Source organism: Pogona vitticeps, chromosome 1 (assembly GCF_051106095.1).
Source record: "Pogona vitticeps strain Pit_001003342236 chromosome 1, PviZW2.1, whole genome shotgun sequence".
NCBI classification, from domain to species: domain Eukaryota; kingdom Metazoa; phylum Chordata; class Lepidosauria; order Squamata; family Agamidae; genus Pogona; species Pogona vitticeps.
This window is the reverse complement of record NC_135783.1, coordinates 110254429-110271146: the sequence shown is the minus strand read 5'-3', so window position 1 is coordinate 110271146 and position 16718 is coordinate 110254429. Positions and strand designations below refer to the sequence as shown.

General features: G+C 43.4%; 1 protein-coding gene across 3 annotated transcripts in view; it reads right to left on the bottom strand.

Moving 5' to 3' along the window:
* SNAP91 (synaptosome associated protein 91) overlaps window positions 1-2310 on the bottom strand; it is an 89352-nt gene extending 87042 nt beyond the window's left edge. Inside the window, exons 1-2 of one of the 3 annotated variants that reach the window (XM_020793423.3) lie at window positions 2174-2310; window positions 360-519 (exon numbers count right to left, since the gene is read on the bottom strand). In XM_020793423.3, the coding sequence (XP_020649082.3) occupies window positions 360-489 (130 nt within the window). In that variant the 5' untranslated portion in view covers window positions 490-519; window positions 2174-2310. Of the gene's footprint in view, window positions 1-359; window positions 520-1385; window positions 1514-1596; window positions 1677-2173 lie in introns of those variants that run through there. The other 2 variants (XM_072999131.2, XM_072999134.2) reach the window with 2 other exon arrangements.
* Between the last annotated feature and the right edge of the window lie 14408 nt (window positions 2311-16718).

Here is a 16718-nt window from a genome sequence, read left to right as displayed (position 1 = left end):
ATGTTATAGCCATTAAGGTCAAACATCAATTATGGTCTCAAGTCAGTGTCATTACTGTAACTACTAGTGTCCAAAGCCTGTCTAGAATATTTAATCACTCCTTACCATTCACAGACCTTCTAATCTGTCTGGCATATGCACCTACCCTGAAATCTGAAGGTCAACATGAGGAATGATAAACTGGTCGGAGCAATACTACATCCTCAGGAAATAAACAATTAAAAGTTCATCACTCTGAGCACATCACTAATCCTTATGATGATAGAAATCAGTAAGCCAGGAGACATAATAATCAAAGAGTACAGAGCCCTAGAGCGTTTTGTTCCAGACATGAACCATTTATATAAAGAGGTGCTTACAGTCCAAGTGTTTCTTCTTGGGCCCCATCACTTCATGTGTGGTTGCTTTGCAGACGGCTCTCGCTACAGCTGATCCTGTAACGCTGTACTGAGCAGCTGCGATGCGATCTGTCAGCGTCTGACCCGACATCTTCGGCTAATTCTAGGACTGCTGCCTCTTCTACAAGGGAGGGTAAAACAATTAAGGGGATATGTGTGTGTGTGTTTTTTAAATGTTATCTTTTGGAGAGCAAGAATAGTCTCCCCTGATTTAAACTGTGAAACCCGATGTCTGAATCCCGATTCTTCCCAAGTTCACTCCTCTCCCCCACCTCTGTTGTGTAAGCATTTGCATTGCAACAATCCCTGAGAGAAGGTGCTCCAGGCATATTACAGTACTGTATTTTCGAGATGGGAGCATGAATGAATATCCGCCACAACCTTCCCTCCTGGAAGGAAATAATAATCTGAATTCCTTGGGGAAGGTCCGTCTGTCCCTTCCCTTGCCTGAAAACTGCATCCTTGGATCAGAATGATGGCGCTCACTGCAAACCACCACCTATCTCATCTCCCTCGTTTGGGAGAACGGGGATGGGGGGGGAGGGAAAAGAGGAGTCGGCCTTCTCCCTCCCTTCCCCCACCCTGCCCCCCTCCCAGGATTTCCCAGCCGGGCCTTCCTGACAGAGCCTCCAGAGGGCTCCGAGAATGAATTAAATAGCGAGGCTCCAATACGGACCCATCAGGAAGGCTTCTTCCTCCGGCTTTCACTGCAGCAATGGGCTCCTCTCTCTCTCTCTAGTCTGGGGGGAGATTATCCTATCATTGCGCCATATTTCGCCCTCCTGACGCCTTTCCCCAGTCCCTCGCGAGCTCCTCCTGGAAGGCGACCGCAGGCCTCCCGCTTGCCTTAACCTAGCCAACCCCACCCCACTATCACACACCAGCCCCCCCCCAAAAAATTTGGGCCCCTACGCTCTGCCCCTCTCCCAGCCTCTCCTTTTTTTCCCCCCTCGCTCGCTGCAAAGGCGACTCCCTCCCCCTCCGCACCTTCCCGCGGGCAGGAAACCACACCAGAGCCTGCTGCGTCCGGCTACTCTTCCACCGAAGGGCCCCCCTCCCGCTCTGGATGCTGAGGATTAGCACGCGCCCAGCCAGGCCTTCTTCCCCCCCCCCCCCGCCGCCGCCCGGAACCCCAACCGTGCGAATTCCCGGGAACGTTCAAGCGCCCAAGGCGGCGGCGGCGGCGGCGGCGGCAGACCTGTCACTGCGTTCGCGTCCTTCTGGCGAGAGCCGCGCCTCTGCCTCTGCCTCTGCCTCTGCCTCTTCCCCGGCGCGGGGGCTTGGCGCTGCCTTCTGCTCGCGAGGGGGCCCGCGTCTTTCCTTCGCTTCCTCCCGTCTCAACCTCTTTGGCCCTCGCTCCCGCCCGCCCGCAACTACGCCGAGCCCCTCTCCCTCCGCGGGCGCCGGCCGCCCCTCACTCCGGTGCGCGGGAAGGCGCGCCGAGGGCGCACGCCGGGCTCCCCTCAGGTGCAGGGACGGGAGAGACCAGGCCGGCGAACGCGCGCGGGGAGGGGGGGGAGGAGGGCGTGCAGCGGAAGGGAAAAGCTGCGCTAAAGCTGCAGGGGCTCCCGAGGCGCTCTCCACGCCCAGGAGCTGCCGCTATTTCTAGCCTAATCCCCGCTTGCTTGCCCAGCAGACTAATCCAACCCCCAACCCCCCCAACCCCCCCCCGGGCGGCCGCCAGCCTTCCCTGGAGTATCCAGTGCTGGGAGCAGCGCGAGGAGGAGGAGGAGGAGGGTGGTGCGCGGAGAGACGGCCGAAGACCCCGCACGCACCTCGCTGCCTCTTTGGCTTGTCGGCGAGCTCGTCTTGCTCGCTGCTGCTCACGGGGGCCGCGCAGGTTTGTGGCTTCTTCCGAGTCAGGTGACTCGGAGCGCACGAACTGGACAGCCCTCTAGGGGGCCGCGAGGCTGGAGAGAGAGCCCCCCGTTCCTCTTAAAGGGGACACCCCGACCGAGAGCCCCGCGCGGGGTTTCCCACCGCTTGCCCGCCCGCCTTGGACAGCTCCGTGCGCGCAGCGGTCACCGCAGCCGAAGAAGCCCTGTCCCCTTTTGGCCTCTCTCTCTCTCTCTCTCTCTTTTGCCATCTGATTGGGCGGATTTTCATAATTTGTCTGAAACCCTTCGCTTTTGATGGGTTAACTGCATAAAACATGCCCTTCCCTTTGATGGGGGCTTCTAAAAACACGAGTTACAATATTACTAAACCGTTTTGTGAAAACTAATCTGATTTGCTTCATTTTAGTTGGCTCCTCTGTTACTCGTGGTTTGCCTCCTGCCTCTCTATATTATTCTTAATGTTGTTAGCTGTATAACTAGGTAGATGAACACCAACAATAAAGCTACAATCTTATGCATTTTTTAAGGAATGAAAGTGACTGAGATCACTGCCATTTCTGAATAAACATATTTGTGATTGCACTGCAGACTGTTCATAAATAGTTTTCCATTTCAACATCTCCAGATCTTTTTATTATCACTATATCTATAATTTTTTCAGCCATTCAAGATGTACTGTATATTGTATCATAAAGCACAGTGTTCATATTATTTATACCTCTGAATCTTTGTGTCATAAAGATTTCATTATACATGTAGTTTCCTTTTTAGTAATGAAGTGAATTTCAGTTAAACGTCCGAACTGTCATATTTTGAGAACTGAAAAACTGATAACACAGTTTTTTCTTTGCTGTTAACAATAAATCAAACTACATCGGGAGCTGATTAGTTGTGAGGAAAAGGTAGAGGGAAGGGGGCATGTTGGAAAGATGGTGATGCTTCTAATTAGTCACAGCATTAATTAGACTGAGTCACTCTGCTGCTCCTTGCCGTGGTTTATAATCCAGCTGATTATTTATGAGGGCTATTGTAAAACAACCATTTTCTTGGCTAGACTTCGAAAATCCAGAACTACTTTGCTAGTCAATAGTCCATTTCGAATTAATCCTGAAATGCCTTCCCAATTAAGTCCTGATCAAGAGCTTTCATGGTTTCAGGAATTATAGCCTGTATACTGTTTCAGATAGATTTATGTTCCTGTGAATTATGAATCATTGTACAGTGATGTGACTTTTAGCTTTTACAAGCTAGCCAAATGCCAGAAATTGTAATGGATATAAGGCCACGGCAAGAGAAATAATTTGTAACACATAGATAGGGTGGAACTCAGTTCTAAATACACATCTGATGCCCATCATGGACTGGATCAAAGTGAAGCTTAATCCAGACAAGACAGAGGTGCTCCTGGTCAGTTGAAGGGTAAATCAGTGAATAGGGATGCAGCTCGTGCTGAATGGGCCTACACTCCCAATGAAAACACAAATCCAGAGTTTGGGTGTGCTCCTAGATTTGTCCCTGAGCCTGGATGCTCATATCTTGGTCGTGGCCTGCAATGCAGTTGTACACTTAACACTAGTGTGCTAGCTGTACCCATTCCTGGTTGTGAAAGCTGGACAGTAAAGAAAGCTGTGCCAGAAGAGAGCTTTGTGGATACCCTGAACTGCCAGAAAGACCAGCGACTAGGTCCTAGATCTAATCATGCCTGAATGATCTCTGGAGATGAAAAGAATGCAAGCGAGGCTGTTCTGTTTTGGGCACATCATGAGAAGACAGGATTATCTGGAATACATGATAAGCAGGAGAAGAGGAAGACCGATATGAGATGGATCGACTACCAAAAGGAAGGGACAGGCTTGAGTTTACAAGAGCTGAGGAGGGCAGTTGAGGACAGGATATTCTGGGGATCACTAATTCATAGGGTTGCTATATGTCGGTGACTTTATGGCATGTAACAACAACAGCAACAACAAAGTTTTAACCTATAAATCTCTAAACAACTTGGGTCCAAGCTACCTAAAAGACCTTTTTTGAATCTGCCTGGATTTCAAAATCATAATCTCTTGGACCGACCAGACTCAAAGATGCATTTGTTGGGGACTTGAGAGAGGGTTTTCTCTGTCACTGCTGGTGGGAAGGGGATGAATTTATTCCCAATCACAAAATATTATGAGAAACTGACTGAAATAAACTTGTCAGGGACCTCCCTCAGCAACTTAACTTTTGGTTCCAAGAGGCCTCCATTCACACATTTGATTGACAAAGACGTGACATCCTCCTTTCTCACTGGAAAAGAGTGTGAGGATAAGGATGCAGTTCAGCTTTCAAAAGTATGGCTGCGTCCACAACACATTAATCAAATGTCATTCTGATCCATCAGTGACCATTGCAGTTATTGCGCTGGAAGTAAACAAACAAGAGAACAAAACAGAATGTCAAACGGATGAAATAAATAGAACAACATCTTTCGTTCTACTTGGCCATAGTTATCGTCTTCGTTAGTACGACAAAGCTGTATATTGTCCTCCTGCTTATTTAATTTATATGCAGAATACATCATGCGAAAGGCCGGACTGGAGGAATCTCAAGCCAGAATTAAGATTGCCGGAAGAAATATCAGCAACCTCAGATATGCAGATGATACCACTCTGATGGCAGAAAGTGTGTGTGTGGGGGGGAATTAAATAACCTTTTGATGAGGGTGAAAGAGGAGAACTCCAAAAATGGTCTGAAGCTCAACATCAAAAAAACTAAGATCATGGCCACTGGTCCCATCACCTCTTGGCAAATAGAAGGGGAAGATATGGAGGCAGTGACAGATTTTACTTTCTTGGGCTCCATGATCACTGCAGATGGTGACAGCAGCCACGAAATTAAAAGACACCTGCTTCTTGGGAGGAAAGCGATGACAAACCTTGACAGCATCTTAAAAAGCAGAGACATCACCTTGCCGACAAAGGTCTGCATATTCAAAGCAAATAACAACACTGACGTCACTCTCATTGGTCATTAACTGAATCATTGCATGCATTGCCATTGATCTAGTATCAAAGTAGTGATGTATGGAAGTGAGAGCTGGACCATAAAGAAGGCCGACCACCAAAGAATTGATGCTTTTGAATTGTGGTGCTGGAGGAGACTCTTGAGAGTCCCTTGGACTGCAAGGAGAACAAACCTATCAATTCTGAAGGAAATCAAACCTGAGTGCTCACTGGAAGGACAGATTCTGAAGCTGAGGCTCCAATATTATGGCCATCTCATGAGAAGAGAAGACTCCCTGGAAAAGACCCTGATGTTGGGAAAGTGTGAAGGCAAGAGGAGAAGGGGACGACAGAGGATGAGATGGTTGGACAGTGTCTGTGAAGCAACCAACATGAAATTCACACAACTCCGGGAGGCAGTGGAAGACAGGAGGGCCTGGCGTGCTCTGGTCCAAGGGGTCACGAAGAGTCGGACATGACTTAACAATTGAACAACAACAACAAAAATTGTCTTTGTTGCACACTGATATAGAAATGGTGGATATCTCAGTAGTTTAAGTCTCTGGCTGCGGAGCCAGAGGCTGGGAGTTTGATTCCCACTGTGTCTTCTTGACAGAGGCTAGACTCTATGATCCATAGGGTCCCTTCCACCTCTGCAGTTCTAAAATGATGTTATAATATTATAACCAAATAAGGAGACAATCCATGGTTTGTAGTGTAAAGATCAGAAGGCTTTAGGAAAAACAACCACTTGTGTACTATTTCTGTTTTAGCATGTGCAGAGCCCGACGCCTGATCTGTCTCTGTTAGGAATGGATCCCTTTGGGTAATTAGCATTATCAGATATTTATCCCTCCCACACTAAAAGAGAATTCACAGACTTTCCTCCTGTTTGTGTGACCTGTTAGAGTAACTGAGGTAGCTGCTGTTATATTGATGAACCTTTTTTTAAAAAGTATTTTAATTAGCTTTTGAGGATACAGTGAAGGCAAGGGCAGATCACCCACAGAGACTTTACAGAGGCGAGTATGGCAGGTTCGAAGTGCATAATTTGGCAGCAGTGGAGAAGTGATGTAGTGTGATGGGTAAGAGACTGAATCATGAAGTCCCTGAGTTTACTATAGTGGACTGTAACTCAGAGAAGTTATTTTTCTGGGCGAAAGCTCCCATAATCCACCAGCCTGCATAAGTTGGCCCAGCATCCAGAAAACAGACCTGGGAGCTCTGTTGTCATTTCATCTTATCAAAAATTAAACAAGACAATCTCTGTTTAAATTAGGTTAATATTTACCTAGAATGATTAGGCACTTCCTGAGCATATGAGAGGAATGTCATTTTGGAAACCATTTGATTTTGTGGAATGTGATGTTAAATTGCTACACTTTCCAACCACATCTTTCTGTCAAAATTATTTTATTTTCTGTTAAAAGATAGGTTTGTATGATTCAGTGTCATTGTGTGGGGATATAAAAAAAATGATGAGGTGACCCAAAAAAAGTTACAATTCGCTGTAGCTCCTCTATACCACACTGTATTAATCAGTATTACACTATACTGCTCTTTGTAATGTGGTGGAATATAACTCATGGTTACCATGCTAATTCACATAAAGGGAGAAAATTCAGTTCATAGTTATTTGGAAATGCAAGTGCTGCAAAAGTAGCTAAATTGTGGATGAGCTGGGTGAAGAGACTGGCAAAGACATAATTGCACTGTACTGTTAAACCCATCTGTCAGTGTAAAATGCTACCCCACTGTTCTGTCATACAAGAAATCTGACTTTGATACTAGATCAATGGCAATGCCTGCAATGATTCAGTTAATGACCAATGAGAGTGTTGTTATTTGCATTTATTTGGGTTTTAGTGGAGCAAGGGTCTCTTTCCTGGATGAACCGCACAACCTGTCTGGCAGATCTTGTGAGAGGTGCTTGTAAGAAGAAAGACTAGATGGAGGCATTGCTTTGTTCCACAGCAACAGATGCATTCTGTGTCTGAATCAACACGATCAAGCTGAATGTACAGAGAGATCCCATTGAAACCTAACCCCACCATTTAACTCCTCATCAGTGATGAAGACATTGACATTTATGCTTTCTAACAGCAAGATCGGGTAGTATGAGCTACCTCTAACCAAGGTGGGACAACTGAGAAGCAAGAGGCAAATAGGAATATACTTTAGACACCTCAAAAGTTGCAGAAGAAAACAAAAACATTTTAAAATTGGGAGGCTGACTAAAGAGGAATATGTGCTCGGTGACAGAAAAACATAAATATGTAGTGGAGGGAATGGAATGATCTGCTTCAGAGGAATGGGAGCCCCAAGCCAAAGCAACCCTTTTAGGAGGAGGTATGCGCTGCAGCATTGGCCACAGGTCTCCCACATTCATATAAAGGAAAGAAAGCAGATAGTTAAGAATTGTGCTTTGGGGGGGCAAGGGTCAGATTCTGAAAATGAGTTTATCTCAGGACAGCAGGGCACACTAAACAAAACAGAAAGGGAAAAAAAATGCTTGCACGGCTCTTGTGTAGGAAGCCGTTAATAAAAGTGGTATAATAATTAACAAGGACATCTCTGCAACTCAAACATTGCTCAAACACAACAGTTCAAAGCTCACATATGCTTACTATCGTTTTATGCTCCTTTAATGGATCCTTTCATAAATCTGGCAGTTTCTTACATGTGGATACATCTTGTATGACCAAAGAAACACTAATTTGGGTCTCAAGCTGTAGTAAATGAGCACCATTTTAATAAAGCTGGTAAGCACTGTTTACATTGTTTCAGCTGTGGGTTTGGGTTTGCCAGGGAGGGGCTGATTCGGGGGGGGGAGAGGGACAGACTAAATCATCCTGCACAGTAACACATTTTTTGCTTAATCTATATTGTAAGGGGAAGGGGCATAAATCACTAGTAGAGGACAGGTTTCTGCATGCAAAAAGTCCCAGGTTCAATCTTTGACATTTCTTCACAGGACTGCAATAAGGTTCTTGCCTGAACCCCTTGCAGATTCTCTGTCAATTAGAATAGACAAGGCCATCCTACACAAACATGATCTAGATGAAACTGTGTTCTTAGGTAAGTTCAAGTTCAGTACAATGCCATTCCATTGCAATCTAAGGTTTGGGGTGTCCTGCTAGAAGACTTTAATAATAATCATTGCATGCTGTCAAGTCAGTTCTGACATATGGCAACCCTTTCCAGGATTCCCTATGTAAAAGAACAGTCAGAAATGGTTTACCCTTCTCTTCTTCTGGGGACATCCTGGTACTGTGCAGTTTGTCTATGACTACACAGGCTGGTTCTTCTCCCAGGAGACACAGTAGGAAATTGAACTCTCAACTTCTAGCTCTGCAATGGATATGTAAACCATTGAGCTATTCAGCCAGCTAAAAGACTTAACTGGAGTGATGTTGCACAAAATAAAGTATTTGTCAGAAAAGCCACATAAAGTACAGTTAGATTCGGAAGCAAAAAGTTAATCCAGCAAGACATGCACATTCAGGACCATGGAAAGCTCAGAGTGCATTCCAGGAGCTGTAGCTCTCCTCTTGTTATAGCTAATGGCAGGAGGGTTGGATACTGCCCTAGAGAACTGAAGGATTATCAAAGGTGAAAGACCATGGTCTAAATCCAATTGCTAGTTCCAACTAAAGTAAAGCCATTGAATTAACTGCTGAATGGTGATTCAACATTTATATAAAGCTCAGTGAATCAATGGGTCTGTTCAGGAACAGATATCCAGACCACAAAAAGCTAGAAGATAAAATTCAATTTTATTGATTACAGGTACAGTGTTTTGATTCACAAGCCTGGATATCAATGCATTCTTCCCTAAGGCTACCATACAACAAAACTAGATTGCCTACGAGGCCAGAGTCACAACAGAAGACACAATTATGAAATGATGATATTTCACTGTAACCTAAATTGATGCTCTCCAATAAGGGGAAGGCTGGTCATCATGTTATGAATGTGAATAAATGCTGAAGCTTTTTGATTAGTTCGGGGTGAAACTTTGATGATAGAACAACACTATACTAGAATCCGTAGATAAAGGAGCCATTCTCTAAATCTTAACAGTCTTAACTGAACTAGAGCTAATTGCATTAGGTAGCTTTTTCTCACTTAATTCCCCAAACATTTTGCACCATTTCAGCAAAACCTGTAATTAAGAGATGAGCCACATCCTATCCTACCTGTAATCATGCAAACAGCCAAATTTAAAGTTGTGACCAAACTGTTATAGTAACTGGAGTACAACCATGCAAAGATAATCACTGATCAATATACAAGAGTTCAACAAAATAATTACCATATTTGCCATGTACAAGATGACTTTTTGGCCCTGAAAAACATGCCTCCAAGTGGGGGGGGTCATCTTATACACCAGGTGCACTTCAAGCAAACCCTCCCTCTGTCCCAGCGAAGTCACTTACCTGTTAGTAAGACTGAGTATACCTAGCCCACTCCTCCTTGGTAGCCTGGGAACAGCCTGACTCTAGTGCCGAACAGCTGACTGTCAGGAACCAGCAGAGAGGCGGCAGCCATTTTGAGATGACCACATGGCTGCTGCCTCTCAAAATGGCTGCCGCCTCTCTTCTGGTTCCCAACAGTCAGCTGTTCAGCGTCGATGCTGTCCTTCTTCCAGCAAACCCTCGCTCTCTCCCAGCGAAAGGAACCAAAAGCGGCAAAACAAACTCTCCCCATGATGCAGCCAAAGCAGAATCACGCATGCGGAAGAGGGGGTAGTCTTATACAGCAAGTATGTAACAAACTCTACATTTTGAGTGGAAATGTTGGGGGGGTCGTCTTATATGCCCAGTCGCCTTATACACCAGCAAATACGGTATATTTATACCTTTAACATCTTATGCCATTTTAAAACCCTCAGTAATGTCATGAAGGCAATATAATATGATTTGCATACTTTCATTCAGATCTACAGAACAAGGATCAGTCCTGAAATCTTGTCAAAAATGGCCATTATTATATTACCATAAAGAGAAAATGCCAAACCTTGCAGTGAATATAGAAAAATATACTTAAGTAGACATTTTCTTGATGACAACAAAAGGGAGAATTTATAAGATGTGTAAAGAAGGGGCAGAAGACACACAATTTAGATTTAGGGAAAATTTGGAATTAGGGATGCAGTATTCTTCATTGAAGTTCTTGGGGAGAGATGCTGAAAAATGAAAGTGAACATTTATTGTTGTCCTAGGTGGCTGTATAACTTCATAAGTTGAGTACCTGGCTGCAGAACCAGAGGTCTGGAGTTAAATTCCCCACTGCGACTAGAATCAGCATGTATAATGTCACATCTATAGGCCTATACAGTTCCAGAACCCCCTCCCCTCCCCTAGAGAAAGACATGGCAAGTCACTTCTAAGTACTCTGCACCTAGAAAACTCTCAGAAAGGTTGCCATAAGTTGGAAGTAACTTGACAACACATCATTATTAGTTTTATTATACAGTATAGTTGATTTAATGACTACAGGAGATGATTTGATAATGTCCAATGTGGCAAAATGATGGAGTAGTTGGTAAACAGAGATCTCAAATCATGAAATATTTATATAATTACTGTCAAGTTCCTGCACTGAGCAGAGGTTTGAACTCGATGGCCTTATAGGCCCCTTACAACTTCATGATTCCATGATTCTATGAGTGTGATTATAATAGTACTAACAACTAATCATGGCAGTTTTATTGTATTATATCTTTTTGTATTATGTAAGATTGGGTTAACAACTGTAAGTAAATACTTTGTTACTTTGTGATCATGGAAGTGCAAACTGAAGATCAGATGACAGCGGAGCTTAGCCCTATTCAGGCATGATTCAACTGGGCATTATGAACATGTTTAGAGGGAAATATCTAGCCCCACCAGCTGTACAATTTGGGTTGTTGCACACACGTAGGTCTTAAACACGAACAGATTGAGACTTGGCTTTCCCCTCTTGAGACTCAGCACTGAATGTTGTTAGCGCTTGACAGCTAGAATATGATGTCAAAGGTGGCAAGGCCATGTGTTCTCCTCTAATGATGTTCATAGAATCAGCATGCATAATGCCTAATTTATAAGACCATAGAGATACAAAGAGGGTACATGGATGCATACTCTTATCACTACTTTTCAATTTGTACTCCAAGGTAACACTTAGAGAAGCATTCACTGATACAAACAATTATAGTATATCATTGGCAGTGGAGCAGCTATCCACAACATCCAACACAAAAATGATAAAGATCAACAAGTGTTACTCTGTAAAGTTGGTGAGGTCAGTAAGGTAAAGGTTCCAACTCTAGGGGGTGGTGCTCATCCCTGTTTCCAAACCATAGAGCCAGCGCTTGTTCATAGACAGTTTCCGCGGTCATATGGCCAGTGTAACTGGACACAGAACACCATTACCTTTCCACCAAGGTGGTACCTATTTATCTACTCGCATTTACATGCTTTCAAACTACTAGGTTGGCAGGAGCTGGGACAAGTGATGGGACTCACTCTGTCATGTGGATCTGATCTTACGACTGCTGGTCTTCTGACCTTGCAGCACAGAGTCTTCTGTGGTTTAACCCGCGGTGCCACCACGTCCCTCTCAATGAGGTCAGCAATGAACATAATTTCAAATTGAATGTTAGGAAAACCAAGTTCATGGTAACTGGTAAAAAGGAAGCAGCTCAAGAAAAGCAGTGAATGTTCCAAACTTAAAGTATGGTAAAATATGGCGAATACAAGTGCCCTGGAAAGTGGCTGAATGAAAAGTGAGATCAAAACCATGCAATTAAAGTCCAAATGGGGATGGCCTGCATCAGCTTCTGTAAGATAAAGAATACAATATCAAGCAAAGGCTAGAATCTCCTTGGTGTTTGTGGTGGAATTATTTAACTTGTCATTGTTAATTATCGCTAATTGACAAAGTGCTGGCTGCTATCAGTCACATGCCTGGTCATGTACCCAATCATGTACCTGGTACATATTCTGGAAACGTATCAGTTGTCAACCATGTCAAATTATGCAATCCCTCTGAAAACACCAATAGGATTGCAGCCAATAATGTAAAATTGACTTTGAGAATGTACATTGCTTGCTGCTGTGTATTCTTAGTTCTACTGTATTATGGACTTCAGCGCAGGTATTTATTGCAGGATGCAAGAATGCATGGGATTTAGAAAATAACCAATGAAGTTGTCATAAAGTGAAGAAAAACAAGAACAAAAACCAAGAAATCATAAAATGTATAAAAAGGGATTAATCAAAGATGTAAAAGACAATGGGTGAATGAAGACACTTACAAGCCTTTTTGAGGGTTAGGATGTTCTAGTTCCCACACAGTTTTTGATACTTTGGTCACACATAAACATGGTATTAAAAAACCCTGAGGTCCTGATCACAATCTGTTGTTGCTGTTAGAATGGCTGGTGCCCATTATGGAAGATGGGTGGAAGCCATCAAAGTCAATAGTAGGAAGAAACAGGCAGAGCCAGAGGCTGTACAAAAGTAAGGATGCACACACATGAAGGGATCGTCGTTTAGTTGTTTAGTCGTGTCCGACTCTTCATGACCCCATGGACCAGAGCACGCCAGGCCCTCCTGTCTTCAACTGCCTCCCGGAGTTTGGTCAAATTCATGTTGGTCGCTTCGATGACACTGTCCAACCATCTCATCCTCTGTCGTCCCCTTCTCCTCTTCCCTTCACACTTTCCTAACATCAAGGTCTTTTCCAAGGAGTCTTCTCTTCTCATGAGATGGATAAAGTACTGGAGCCTCAGCTTCAGGATCTGTCCTTCCAGTGAGCACTCAGGTTTGATTTCCTTTAGAATTGATAGGTTTGTTCTCCTTGCAGTCCAGGGGACTCTCAAGAGCCTCCTCCAGCACCACAATGAAGGGATACTGTACATTTATTCAAGCCACTGCCTCACTGTCACCCATTCATTCACTCGACAGCTCAGCTGAGGAGCAGAAGAATGCAATTTGCTTCCCATTTTAGACATATTTCTACTTGTGGCTTCTTCTGTCTACACCCTGAATCCCCTCCTTCTCTCTCTCTCTCTCACACACAGAGTGTGTGACTGGAAATTCAGCCAGAACACAGGCCTTGACTCTCTGCTAGCTGGGCTTAGCCTGAGCCTGAGGTAGAACTATATCCCCGTCGCCTTAATGGACCAGTCATCCCTGTGGTATTGTTTTTGCTTCTAATATAGAGTTCTTAGTGATGCAAGCCCACACAGAACTGAATCCCCTTTTGATCTACCAGGAAAAGGTCAGGAACTTCTCTTTCTGAATGTGATTTTTCGAAAGAGATGTAGAGGCAGTGGCTGAATGTACAGCTGCATGGCTGAGCCCTTGATGTCTTTGACAAAAGGATGGAGCCTGATGAAGGTACTAGAGCTTTACTGGCAGAATTCAGTATTATGGAACAATAAAACATTTTGGAATGGGAAGGATTTGAAATATCATGGTAATGATGGTTTCTGAAGTCAGAACTACGGAGCCATGCTGCAGCACATCTGTGGTAGCCTGTTCTAATTATAGCATTTTTGTGACAAGTAACTCGGGAGTCCAGAATTTAAATCACTTCTGACTGTACAAGTCATGTGATGAAGATTAATGAATTTAATGCTCACACACACACACTATATTTCATACAAGTGGAATAACTAACATAAAAAAACGAAAATTATTTATTATTTTTGAAAGAAATGCTTACAGATCAGAAAGCCATTATCTGAGCGCTGCAGGAAAAAGCTCTCATCAGTGAAGACAAACAGGACTAATCAACTGGATAATTCCAGACTCCAGTTATAACTACAGCTTTGTCGAGGAGCCAAGTGAAATTATAGATCCTTTCACTTTGACACAGTTGCCTATTGCTTTACATTCAGATACAGGCACACTTGTAAAACTGAATTTAGATGCTTTGCCAGCAGAAACGCTGGTAGCTAATGATTTGTTGCTTTTAATAAAGTACTTTGATAATCTGCACCTATGTGTACAGCAGTAATAGGAGAAGCCACCTAAAGATCTGTCAAACATGCCTTCAGGCAAGGAAGAATGACAAGAGGAAAGCAATTTATTCGCTGCTATCTTTTTATTAGCCTTTACTATCAGGTGCATAATAAAAGCATCTAAAGAAATGATATCAGAGATCATAATGATAAGGACTAAACTAGAAGTTAAGGGGGAAATGAATGTTCCATGTCGTTTCTCCACTCACCACCCCCACCCCATGTTATCTCCTCTGCGATGTGAATCTGAGCAGCAGTCAGACTTACAAAGTAAGCCTGCATTTATTTTCCAGCATCCAAACACAAAGCAGATTTCACTAGTACGTAAAACAAAGAGTTCAGGAGAGGGATGTAGCAGGATAAACAGATATCACTCTTTCCACTGAAAGGAGCATCATATGGGCTAAGCTTGTTGTCTAGTCCAACCCAGAGTACAGAGCCAAGAAATCCATGATTCAGATCTTATTTCTGACAGTGATTCATTGGGTGACCTCATGCTGACTGCTATGTTGTAACCCACATGTTGCCTCCAGGAGAGCAAGGCAAGGCAAGGCAAGGCAATGTCTTCTAAGAGCACACTATGCTGCTCTTAGAAGACAAACACTGGAAAATTAAATTTACATTTGAGAAAGAGGGAATTATTGGCTTGTGTGGGGTAACCCAGTCTTGTAAAAGTGGAAAAGGGAGTGGAAAGGAGGGAGAGAGATAACCTTTAAAAAAACCTTGGGTTTTTTTTGGGGGGGGGCAAAACAGCCCAATGAGAATGGAGCAGGCTCAATAGAGACAGGCTGCAGAGCAACAGCGAGGAAAGAAAAATACCGAACACAGAAGAAGGGCAGTCAGAAGGTCCCGCATTAAAGAGAAGGACCAGATGCGACCCTCAACACAAGAATTCCTTTTGGAAGGGAGGATACACGACAACATTTTCTTGTAAATTCCACTTCTAATATGGATCTGGTAATAAATATAACCAACCTTATAGGACTGTTATATAGATTACTGAGGTACATAAAGTGTTTTGATTGCCAAGTGCTAAAGAAATGCTAATTGTTATTAAGGATATCAGGCTAATAATGCTTCTTATAGCTAATAATGTTTCATATAATGGAAGTTCTTCTAGCATATTTGTTAAAATCCAATTATTTCGCCTAACTAGAGTCCACAAGCTTACTCCCAGGTAAATGTCCAAGGACTGCATCCTAAAAGCCAGTTCTTCCAAATGCTACGTATCTCTAGTAAAAATGTCCTATGGGAGATTCAATACCAAGCCTGCAATCAAATATTTACTCAGTGGAATTTACTTCTGAATAAACTTATTGGACTGCTTTGCATTTATTTATCTAATATTTATGCATTCTGTAATTCAACTGCAGAATGCACATTGGTTAGAAAATAAAATGAAATTCAACTTGAGTGGTGTGTACAGTCTTTGTGGCTCCCCTTCCTTGGAATTCAATTTGCACCTGACCTGCTCCTCCAAATTCCTTTAGAACTTGGAAAGATGCAAAAATTACCCATGCTGCAGCTATGAAATCGTGGAAAATAAAGGAAGAATTTCAGTAGTAGTGGCCATGAAACTGCACCTTGCCCTTTACGCAAAAGACAGATGCCATGCCAGTGAACTACTGCCCCTTCTAGTGATGGTTGAGTAGCAGTAAAGACAGGATGTCTTGAATTACCATTGTAGTCTATGCTATTGATACGAGTTTTTGGAAGTCAACTCATAGACTCACCATTTTAAGTTCGAAGACATTTGACAGCAAATAACAACAAATTACCTCTGCATGGATTTTGGAATTGCTGCGCACACACCCCTCTTCTGTTTTCCTGTCCTCCTCTCACTCTCTTTCACACCCACACCTGGGTTTTCTCTTGCTTTCTCTAGCTTACCATCATTTTAAGCAATAACAATTCCTCAAATGCCCCAAACCTCAAGCATACTTGTTTAATCTGGTACATCAAGATGCATTTATATGGTAGGACACTCTATCATGAATCGCAGTCAATGCCATATTGATGCTTTTCAAGCTACCAAGATCTTCACCTGCTTAATTTGACAAAAAAAAGGGGGGGGAAGGACACTACCAGCAGTTGTATTATCTTCTTGCCTCTGTTGTGTGCTCACCTTGTTAACCTACATCAGTGCTTAAGTGGATGTAAATGCTTGATCTGGAATTTTGCCAACATTTCCTGCTGACAAGGGTATGGGAGGTACCCTATGACAACAACAAAGTAATAGGATCTTGTATCTATGTTTTCATTCATTTTAGTGTCCACAGGCATAGTACAAGGGTGTCCTTACGTGCTGTCAAGTTGCTTCTGACTTGTGGTGACCCTGGGAATTAGCAACCTCCAACAGGTCCTATCCTTAATAGCCCTGCTTAGATCTTGCAAAATCAGGTCTGCAGTTTCCTTTATTGAGTCAATCTGTCTCTTATGTAGTCTTCCTTTTCCCCCGATCCCTTCAACCCTTCCCGTATTATTTTCTTTT